This window comes from Garra rufa, chromosome 9 (assembly GCF_049309525.1).
Source record: "Garra rufa chromosome 9, GarRuf1.0, whole genome shotgun sequence".
Classification (NCBI taxonomy): Eukaryota; Metazoa; Chordata; class Actinopteri; order Cypriniformes; family Cyprinidae; genus Garra; species Garra rufa.
Genome location: NC_133369.1, coordinates 41,667,732 through 41,679,586, shown reverse-complemented (window position 1 = coordinate 41,679,586; position 11,855 = coordinate 41,667,732). Strand labels below are relative to the sequence as shown.

The following is an 11,855-nucleotide window of genomic DNA, read 5'->3' as shown; positions in this document are numbered from 1 at the left end:
CAAACTCTCTTCTTTGGGGTCCAGCTTGCTGCCAGCTTCCCGTTTTGGCTCTTTTGTTTGAAGGTGAATTTCAGCGTTTTGGTGCTGGTCCTTCCTGGACTTCTTATTGAGTGGGTTTCAGTGTAAACAGCTGTGGACCAGATTGGGGTGGGTTGTGGGCTGAGCGGGTTCTGGGCAGCCCTTGGGGCTACAACAATCTTCTGGGTAGTCTGCTGCCAGGAAATAGTAGGCTGCGACTGATGTGGTCAGCTCTTTGTCACCAGCCAAATTTCGGGTGGGTGAGAGTGTTTTTGTGTGTAATGAGTGTTTTTGCGTATGTCTGCTGACGGACAGCGAGGAATCCTTCGGCTTTCATTTATGCTTCATATATTTAGAAATGTTTGCTAGAGAAGCTTCTCCGGCTCCTATGAGTTTGTAGGAGCGTTCATAAGAATGAATAATGCTCCGGAGAGGGTAAGTATTGTGGGAAAGAGTGTAAAATGGGGGGTAAAAGAGGAACAGGGACGTCAGTCAGCTCCCAGTAAACGGCATTAGTCATTGAGTCACCGTCACAGGACGTCCTTCCTTCACAGGATGAGAGCGAGGGGAAGACGCATCAACATGTTCACTTTCCTCTTCAAACAAGACTTTACCTCTGGGTGGTTGGGTCAAAACAGTCTTGTTTTGTCCGTCTCAATAATTCAGAAACTATTCTGGTCACTTTTTTTTTTTTTTTTTCAGCCAAAATATCTAAAAATTCTTAAATCAAGAAGGATTTTCTAGACAAGTAAAAATTATTGTCTTGTTTTCAAAAAAAAGGTCAAAATTAAGTGAGTTTTTGCTTAAAACAAGCAAAATAATCTGCCAATGGAGTAAGCAAAATAGTCTTATTTCAAGCAGATTAACTAGATTATTTTGCTTACCCCATTGGCAGATTATTTTGATTGTTTCAGGCAAAAATTCCCGTAGTTTTGACTTCTTTTTTTTTCTGAAAAACTTGTCTAGAAAATTTTTAGATATTTTGGCTGGAAACAAGACAAAAAAATCGAAGAAAAGCTTTTTTTTTTTTTTTTTTTTTTTTTTTGCAGTGAGGGTCTGTGTTATAAAAAATAATATTAAACTAAACTGAAAAATCTAGTACAAATCTAGTACAATCTAGTATAAAATGCAATTATGTAATACAATTAAATTTAAAAAATGCACTGATTAGAATGGATTTTTATACAATGGTTATTTGGATTATTTTTAGAAAAGAAAAAAATAGAAAAAAGGCAAAAAGGTCAAAGAAAGAAACCTCAGAGATTTAGGCTGGTTAATGCACACTTATTTGTTAATGCTTTTCTCTTCAATAATGTGTGTGTGTGTGTGTGTGTAGCAGAGGAGTAATTGTTAGATCTTGTACTTTGGAGGCGGAGCCAGTGACACTAAGGTGGGAGGAGATAGTGGGAAGGGCCAAAGTGCCTTCAACAAGTCAGACAAACATGCTCAGGCAGTCACTTAATCTCAGGCACTTGCAGGAGAAGTCACTTACCATCTGGACTAGCAGTGGGACAAGACAGGAGAACTGTGAGCTGCACCTGTCCCATATACACACACACACTCAGGGGAGAGATCACACACAGCCTCTATGTGTGGCTGGGACCAGAGCGTCCTGGTAAGTGACATTTCTCTAAACTGTTTGTTTCTGTGCGTTCAGCATTTATTTCTGTGTAAAGCAGGGATTGTGTTTTACAATGGAATTGGTTGTTTCGATTATTTCATAAATGAAATATTCAGTGCTTATTTTGTATTTTAGTGGCTGTTAATTATACTGTGTGTGGTGTAATTTGTTGGTTTGTTGTGAGGTAGAGCTTTCTAGCTTTTTTTCCGTTGAAATTCAGTTAACAGTTTCCATTTATTTTAGTTAATTCAAAACAATTCTGAGAAATTAATTTCTGTATTTAATTCTTAGAAAAGTATTTGTGTATTTAATAATAGTTTATAGTTTGATTCAATTTCAATTGAAAGGATTTCACCTAAAAGTGTTTTTTCTTCTTCTTATCAAACATAAAATATAGTTTTATAATTTGCGTGTATATTTAGTATGCATACATCTGATTTCCATGTTTGTTAATGTGGAGTTTTTCAGTTTCAATATGAGTTTTGGTTCTACAGCTGTCCTACGCAGACGATTCGTTCTAACAAAAAACAACTAATTTTCAGATCTTCTTTTGTATAAAAAAATATGTATATACATACATAAAATGTTAGTATAATAATACAATTTATATTTATCACAAATCAACTTTTTTTTTTAACATTACAGCTTTGTAAATGGCACAGTCTGTTTTGGAACTTAAAATGTTCTTAATTCTGTAAACTTTAAACTCCAGAAATTTGTAATTATAAGAACAAATAGTTTTAATTGTAGTTTTTAGTTTAATATAAAAAAAGGTGTTTTAAATTTAAGAGTTTAATACAAATATTCTCAGCAGTTTAGTTTTAGTAAACTCTGAACGGGGAACTACATATTTTCCCTTTTGAATTTTAGTTGGAAAAAGTTGGAAAAAGTTTTTCCTCTTTTGTTTCTATTTCTCTCACACGCATTCTCTGGGATGGATTGATGGTTCCTTTGCTCTGCCACTCTGATTCCAATTTTAGCCACATTCAAATGTAGACGGGACTTCCTTCCTCTGTTTTCCTCCATTTGTGACTATTTTTTCACTCAGGGAAGAAAACAGGGAGAGGGTAAAACGCATGTTGATAGACCGAAGTGAAGAGTAGGACATGAGAAGAGAGATTGTGATCAGTTCTGACCTTAGAAACGGGTCGGGACAGCTGTTGTCTTTTATTTACTTGAAGAGCACTTTGTGCTACTTCTAGTTTTTAATGTTGTGTAAACAATTAAGCTCTAATTTAGTCAAACATTTTTAAATTCGAATTCATATTTTTTGGTATAAAATAATATTTGTGCTACATAAAAACTGGTTCATTCACCTAGTTTAACATTTACTCTATACTTAGATAATGTTTAGTTTAGTTCTGCAAGTCAAAACATTTAATTCTAATGCTTTTTCTTTTCTCAGGCTGCTTCTCATCACAGCTCAGCCATGTTGACTACTGAGGGAGCACCCTACACCGTGGACAATGAGGAGCTCAAGATGGATGTAGAGGATGTAGACATGACAAAATGGACGGAGGAAGAATTTGAGGAGAAATGCACGTACATCGTAAAGGACCACACCTGGGAGGGTCCTCTGGAGAACACGGAACTCACACGGGCCGAGGCGTCCTTACCCAGAAACCTGGCCTTTAAGCACCCACCAGACTCTAAAGAGGTATGACACGACGCTCACACACCATCACGTATGCAACGGCATTACGCATGATGTACTCATGGCCTCGAGGCTTCCTTTTTGAAATGTGCCACGAGATTCATCGGGTTACAACTGCAGTCCTGCGTGCCATCTGCTAATAATTGTTGTCTGCTTGCATGAGTGTACTGACAGTAAATCTACAAACCCGCCTCAGAGCGTCACATTATCAAATTGCAAGAAGCGGGTTCAAGCTTTGGAACTTTGGATAGTTGTGATTCTTGTTTAAACAGCATCTCCATAAAGCCGCACCTACTGATCACATAGCTGGAATTAATCTTCTTTATCTGCACTGTCAGGACAGTTTTTTAAACTTGCTTTGTTGAACAAAAAAAGTCCCTGTCTATGTCTGTGTGCTTAATAATTTCTAGCTAACATTGTTACTCAGCTAACACAAACATCCATAGATCAGAGCACCGCATGACAAGCTCCTCAAGCAGCCGAGTGCAAAAGTTCCAGAGTGCCATCTATCAAACCTGTTTTATCTTCTGCAGACTGCCATGTCTGTGTCCATGACAATCCACAAACACACTACTTTCCACCTTTCTAGCGCTAATGACGGCCGAAGCTTTGAAAAGGATTAAGCCTCTCTTATTTTGAAAGTGTTTATAGATCAATAGGAACAGGGTTATAGATTTTTTCATCAGTCGCTCTGTCTGTCTTATCTCTTCCTGTGAGGAAAAAAGCGAGCCTCTTTTATGAGCACGTACTTATGAGGTGATAAAGAGCGACCCTCTTTCTTCAAGAAACACCTGAGGTTCAAACAGGAAGAGAGTGAGTCAAGTCATGTGTTTCACAGAGGAAGATCATGATGATGAGAGAGTATTGATGGGGAGAGTGTTTAATAAGTTGAAAAGATTTGGGGTTAGGAGATCTTCAGGTAGAAGTAGGGTCAAGTTGTAGTAATCTTTATTTTTTATTTTTTCAGTGTGGCCCTAAATATATTAATATTTCTATCAAATAAACACCTGTATGATTCAGTATTGTGAACAGAGGTTAAGCTTAGGTGATCTCTTCAGAAGAAGTGTCTGTGTGGTTAATAAGAGGTGAAGCGGGACAAACGAATAGACTCTCTCAGCCTTAGGACACAACCTTGATGACCTTTAGCTTCCTGTGGCTGTCAGAAGAGGTGACGGGTGAAGAGTGGCATGGCTCCATGTCTTTCAAGTGCACACATCTGGCTGACTGTCAATTAATTACCCCTCTCACACAAACACACACACTCTATCAAGCTAGTTTAATGATGCTTGCAAGTTATTATTCAGAAACTGAACCTAAAATGCTGTACATGTCATCTACCTTACTTAACCATCTGTTTTCCTAAATTTTTTAACCAGGTCACTGGTGTAGTAAGCAGAGAATACATCCCCAAAGGCACACGGTTTGGCCCCCTTGTGGGAGAAAGCTACACTGCAGAAAATGTCCCCAAGGATGCGAACAGAAAGTACTTCTGGCGGGTGAGTTGTTTTGTTTCAGAATCTTACAAAAAAGTAGGAGCACACAAGAACAAAAAATACCAGGTCACTTCCTGTTCCACTGACTGACTTCCTGTGTGACATCATGGGCTAAATGGTTATGTTGAAGCAGTGAGTTTATATTCTGAGAGCGATTAGAAACTGCTGAGTAAAGACCTGCTGTTTTGGGAACTGCATTGCTGCATTGGTGCTGAATGACTGAGAGAGCACTGATACGTTCCATATAGTGTAATCTTTATTTGACTGTGCAGCGCTTTGAGCGTGTGGGACAGGAAGTGCTGAATGACTCTGCAGTCTTGCTGCTGTGAATATATCTTTCTTAAGAATATGTCAGCTTTATAGATCATTGCAGTTATATAAAGTGGTTGACCAGGAAAAAAAAAAAACACACATTGCAACATCACAGTTACCATTAACTGCCACTATAATTAAAACGAAACATTTCTCTCACTCCTCTGTGACTTGCAGCTGTCGTCACGGAGAAAGTGCAAAGTCAACCCGCTCTGGTTTTGTGTTGACTTATTTTCTGTCACTTCCATATTGTTGCCAAATCAAAGATCCCCAAGTGGAACAACTCGGGTCTTTACCTACTAGAAACAGCACTGATATCATTCTTTCCTGTGTTACTGTCAGTCCTTTACCATTCGGTGCAGGGCAGGTAATTACACAGAGTCACTGGTTAGAGAAAAAAGTGCTAGAGGAAGTGTAATGTTGACGTTTCAGAGGGAAACCTTGTTTGTGACGTTTTGAAAGTGTTCCTGGAACTTACAAGCTTAGTATAAACAACATACTGAGAAAGGCGTCCCCCTACCATTTGACTTAAGAATGCAAAAGAGAGCTGGATGGAGATACTCTGAGACTGTGAATATTAGTGTGGGGGTGTTTGCTGACTCACTGTGAGACTTTATAAGCGCAAACCCCACTCGTCTGTCTCAAAGACATGAGAACCAAACTGGAGGACTAGAGAATAGAACGAAAGAAAGTTATTGTAATAAAAAAAGAAAATATCTGGTCTTAACTTTCTTTGTTAAATTTTGTAGATATACTCCAATGGAGACTTCCATCATTTTGTGGACGGACTGGACGAGGAGAAGAGCAACTGGATGCGTTATGTGAATCCAGCTCATTCCCAGCAGGAACAAAACCTTGCTGCCTGTCAAAACGGCATGAACATCTATTTCTACACCGTGAAGGCCATTCCTGCAGACCAGGAGCTACTAGTGTGGTACTGCCCCGAGTTTGCCCGCCGTCTCAACTACCCTGCCTCTGGAGAGATCATGATGCAAAAACTCAGTAAGTTCATAAAAAATACATATATTTGATGTTTCTCAGTTTGCCATAGACCTGGACAGATATTTTTTTCTTGTTATCTCAGTTTAAGTCAAGAAAAACATGCCTTTCCCACTATAGAGATAGACTCTGTAAGCATTGTGCAAACACACCAGCTTCTTCCCTTTCATCTCTGTTAAGATCGGAATTCTTTGAACTGGTCTATTTCTCTCCTTTCTTCCTCTACAATGTTTTAGCTCAGACTAATTACAAAGAATAGGGGGTGTAATGTTGCAGCCATTGGTGTTTGAGGACGTACTTTAAACATGAAAGTGCAGACTAAGGTTTGTTTTGCCCAACATACTAAACCAGCAATAAAAGTCTCTAAGCTAAAAGGACGAGACAGAGTGAAAGATTGATACGGAGGAGAGGGGGAGATTATAGGAAGGTGAACAGGCCAGTCAGTGTGACTCCTCTCCCCAGAGTCATGCGCATACCCTGGGGCCACTGGATGTAGCCGACCCCTTGAGCTCAACACACACACAGACACACAGTCTGTAATTACACCTACTCACTCATGTCTGCTGCCCCTCTACCTGAAGCCTTAAGATGGAATAAGAGCCTCTGCATCTCAAAGCAGAACAGCAGCAACCCTGAAGAAACCTGGCGTATGACTCAATGTAATAGAATGGGCTGATCTGACTGACACAGCCTCCCACATGAAACTGATTTAGACACTGACTTTCTATTTCACTAGTTCTGTCTGGTGTAAAATGACAGCACATTCAGTCAATGTGTATCTGGAGTCCCTTCATTCCTTTGTCATCCTGCCTCAGGAGGTGTGGGAGGAACTTCTTCATTTGTTTGCCACTTTAAGAGTAAGGAGAGGCTAGTAAGAGCGTGCACGAAAGAAAAAAAAACCTCCATTGACTAGTTGAACTTCCTGGCGGCAGGGCTGTGCTGACAGATTGATATCTCTGTGATCGCCGGCTGTTTGTTTTTGGCAAGCTCTCTAGGGAGGAACAGAACTGGTACTATCTGTGGAAGAGAGGTGGGAGGGGAGCACTGATAACCTCTCGGTTTGTTTACACGTAGCTGCCGGGACAGAAGGATAGGGGAGTAGAGAGTACGGTACATCTTTTAAGGGATACTTATCATGCACACACTCATATTCACACTTGAATTCTACACAATTAACCCTGTGAAAGTTCAGTGAACAGGAAGCAGGAAGTTATTTAATTGTTTACATCCTTTTTAAAGAGATTAACGGTGAAGTATTTAGGATATATGGGAAAGTAATTTTCTAATTAGCTTTCCACCTTTCATCAAATGTGAGTGGGTGGAAGGGTCAGGATGGTTTATAATGGACCTATTAGCGTAAATTTGAGAAATTGAATGTTTATTTCATATTTCACTCATCTGATTTTTTTATGTGAATTCTGTGAAAGTTCTGTGAGTTTGAGGCTAAAATTTGGGAACTCATTTAAGATCAGTCACTAAATAAAATCTATCCATAGTCTCTGTGGACTCTAAAAGGGAGAGATCTAGGCTTGTAGATCCCTATTAGCAGGACGCCATCAGTCCCCCCACACCCACTCAGTGAACCCCATTAGATAGTATCAGTGCATCCATCCCACCCTGACCGGGGCGGCTGTCAGGCCTCACATCCTGTCTGTAGACCCTAACACGGGATAATTTGTCAAACTGTCACACTAAGTGAACCACTGGGGTGCTTTGTTGAAATTTGGTTTAAGAAGAGCTGTATCCTCTGGCACAATGGAACTGCTGTCCCTCAAAATAACAGTAACTGGAATTGGGATACAAGTAAAGCATATAACAAACAGACCTGTATCAGCAAATGCAAATGAGATTCATTATTAACATATTGTTTTTGTGTGTGTGTTTAAACAGAGCAGAGCCTGATTGAAGCCAAGCAGCAAGCGACTGAAGTCAAGCACCCAGTGAAAAGAGAGCACAGCGTTTCAGAGATTTTGAAAGACGTACTGCAAGAACCCAGCCGACCACTTCCCACCCGTCCCCGCTGCCCTAACAGCCCAGACCGACCTCTTTACCCCAGTGCTGTCTATCCCCTCCGCCCTTCCCTAAACGAAGACTTTTTAAAGAGTACCAGAGTATTTGGCCTCCCGAACCGCTCTCACAGACAGTGTTCAGTGACGCCCAGCCCTTCAGCACACAGCAGTCCTGGAAGCAGTCCAGAAAGTAGTCCCACACCAGCATCCCTTGAGCCAAGAGACAGCCTTCTCTCCTTCTCTCCAGCACTCTACAGTCGTGGCCTGAACCACTACCCAGGCTACTCACCAGCAGGCTCCGTGCCATTCTACCCTAACCCGCACTACTCACGCTACCTCATGCCTCACTACCCTGTTAGTAGTTTGAGTGGGCCACCCACTTTGGGTGGTATATTTCCTCATATGTACCCCTTTTATAGTAGCTTGGTACCCCCTCATGTACCTTTCCCACCTGGCATGCTTCCGTCTGAGGGTAGTCGGCAATTTCTGCTTCCGCCTGACTCTCCAGCTCCCAGGGACATCTTGCTCCCAGCGGCCACCAGTGCCTTTTCTGCAGCCACGTCTCTGAAAGACAAACCAGTCCATGGGCATGGGCACCCCTACGCTCCTGCTGGTGGGTCTCCAACAGCCGGCTCTGCAGCCTCTACGGGACGTGTTCCTACCAAGCCTACCTCAGCAATTCTGAGTACCAGCCGCTCAGAGGATGAGGCGATCAATCTCAGCAAGATGAAACGAGGTTCCGCAGGCTACAAAAGTCTAGATTACCCACTTAAGAAGCAGAACGGGAAGATCAAGTATGAGTGCAATGTCTGCACCAAGACTTTTGGTCAACTTTCCAACCTCAAGGTAAGCAGGAGAACTGTGTCTCCCTTGTAATGAAAAGCATATGTGTGCTACACATCTGTTTGAAATACTCCTGGTAGTACCTATAGCTTACCTGTTTTTACTTTCAGGTGCACCTGCGTGTCCATAGTGGTGAGCGACCCTTTAAGTGTCAGACCTGCAATAAAGGTTTCACTCAACTGGCCCACCTGCAGAAACACTTTTTGGTCCACACAGGAGAGAAACCCCATGAGTGCCAGGTAAATAATAACAACACTTTCAGTTAGAATTCTTCTGAATTCATTCATAAGGTCTCTGCTCAAGAAAGAATGAGATCCTAAAACTTACTTTTTTTCCCTTCCCAGGTGTGTCACAAGCGTTTCAGCAGCACTAGCAACTTGAAAACCCATTTGCGACTGCACTCTGGTGAAAAGCCCTACCAGTGCAAGATCTGCCCAGCAAAGTTTACACAGTTTGTCCACCTCAAGCTGCACAAACGGCTGCACACACGAGAACGTCCACACCAATGCCCGCACTGCCACCACAACTACATTCACCTCAGCAGCCTGCGGCTCCACCTCAAAGGCTACTGCTTAGCAGTCTCTCCTTCTCCCAACTGCAGCCTGGATGAACTCAACCGCGTCAACGAGGAAATTGAACGCTTTGACATCAGCGATAACGCAGACAGACTGGAAGAAATGGAAGGGTTTGACGTGGAGAGCATGGTAGAGAAACAGATCTTTGGCCTGCTCTGGCAGGAGATGGATTTTAAGGCGTCTTATCACAAAGGTAGCACTGGAGGAGACCTACACCCCCAACCACCTGCATTATCTACATATCGTCTGAGCGAGCATGGCAGTGAGGCTTCTGTCATCAAGGTTCATTGCAGCAGCCCCATCCAGCTCCTACCGATCAAGGTTAAAAAGGAGACAGAGGAGGCCATGGAACCCTAGCCAACTAGAGGCTTGCTGACCGTTAGCCTGACTAGGTTATGGACAGACACAAATATACATAACTCTGGCTATGGCCTTTATGTTCAGGGACTTCAAAACTCAGGGCTAACAGACATTGATCCAGTCCATCAGTGGTCCAGTATGTCCTACACAAATTAAAGAGACAATCATATTCTTTTATTAATATTATTATTATTATTAATATTATTTGCTCTTCATGGTGTTTATTTTAGTTTGTTACGTAATCTATTTAATTTATTGTTCAAGACGTCATCCTTCACAACCAATATGTGGAAATAATGTTTACAATGACTGGATAATTCATTGTAATTTACTGTTTTGTATATGTTCTTTTGCTATATTCTTTTGTGGATAGTAACTGTAAATAGTGTCCCAGTTGACTGTGATTTCATGTGTGACTGCAAAGAGCTCACCGCATTCAGGTTTATTTTTAATGTGGGCTGAAGTCGGAGGTAGACCTTTTTGTTGAAGGCATTTTTTTTTACTTTAGGAAAAGGGTCAGAGGTTACATATCTACGTGTACGTGTTTTACATAACAGTTATTCTCTTAATGTTGAGCTTTACACGATATAATGAATACAAAAAGGGCATATATTATATTACCAACAACTGTTACCTCAAATGTCAGAGTGAGTGTGTGTGTGTGTGTGTGTGTGTGTGTGTGTGTGTGTGTGTGTGTGTGTGTGTGTGTATGGTGTGTGCTTGAAGTGAGAGGCGTCAGAGGAATATGTGATGTTTGTTTTGCTACTTGAAGAGGAAATCAAATGTCCCAATGTGCAGGTCTACATGTGGTCCAAAGAATCGCAGTCTGTCTAGCTGTCACACACAGGCTGTGAGATTGACACTGACTCTGCATTTTCTTACTTACTGAAACCAAAATGAAAAAGAAATGAGAATGTGGAAATGTTAACCAAAGTGAACTCTTTCAGAGATGTGTGCAAATGCAGCGTGAGCTGCTGCAACTGTCTGCTCTGCAGGTCAGGGGTGATGTCTATGGACACTCCACATCACTTTGGCCTTTGTATGCACTGGTTCTTTTTCTTTTGTCTTATGTTTGTACTTTTTTCTTTGTTTTTGAATATGATCTTGTCCAGCGATATTTGTAGGACAGTTTATCAGCATGTGCTGTGAGGTAGTAGTATCTCATACACTTTCTGTCCTAAAGTATGACCAAAGTCTACACCTCATCTTCAGCTTTAAATTAAAGAAAAAAACTGTCTTTGTTTACATACTGGTTAACGTAGCTATTTAAGTACAGCTTTGACAAATTGTAAATTATAATATAAATCTTCACTGATCTAATGCATTTTTGTCATGTGTGTCATTTCATTATATGGGGCTTAAGGCATATTTGTTTTATTCTCCTGTAAACAATTATATATGGCACAAAACCTCACCGCAACACTTTCCTAAACATCTGAGATTCGCAATTCATGTCGATATTTTGGTGGATCCTTGATACGATCGTAGGCAGCAGTGCAAAGATGATTGTGCACTAATTTGATCTATTTTAAATGTTATAGATTTATGTTGCAAACAAATACAATTACAGAATGTATTTAACAAATCGTTTTTTTTAACTGAAGAATATGTAAATGTAAAGTATGTGGATGAAAGTGCTCTTTTAGTGCTAAAGACATAATTCACATGATAATAAACAGCTTGCTGACTTTTCCATTTGTTGACATGACATAGATATGTATGGTTAATAAAATTTATTGCTTTTAAGGTCAACATTAAAGATGAAAATCACAATATTTATACTGAAAACATATATTAGGCCTATTATAAATATATTGTAAATATATTTATTATTACTTCTGTAATTAAACAATTATGGGATTTCTTTCAAAACTTAGTATCTTAGTAATAATCTATATTCATAATAATTAATCATTTAATATTTATTAAATTATTTATTAAACTTTTTTTATTATTATTAAAACAGAAAAT

General features: G+C 40.3%; 1 protein-coding gene across 1 annotated transcript; it reads left to right on the top strand.

The window, feature by feature from the left end:
• The first annotated feature begins 1,495 nt into the window (after positions 1–1,495).
• prdm1a (PR domain containing 1a, with ZNF domain) lies at positions 1,496–11,286 on the top strand. Its single transcript, XM_073847292.1, has 7 exons — positions 1,496–1,633; positions 3,045–3,296; positions 4,670–4,789; positions 5,848–6,100; positions 7,988–8,952; positions 9,060–9,188; positions 9,294–11,286. The coding sequence occupies exons 1-7, from the start codon at positions 1,607–1,609 to the stop codon at positions 9,879–9,881; spliced, it is 2,334 nt and encodes a 777-aa protein (XP_073703393.1). The 5' UTR covers positions 1,496–1,606; the 3' UTR covers positions 9,882–11,286.
• The last annotated feature ends 569 nt before the right edge of the window (positions 11,287–11,855 follow it).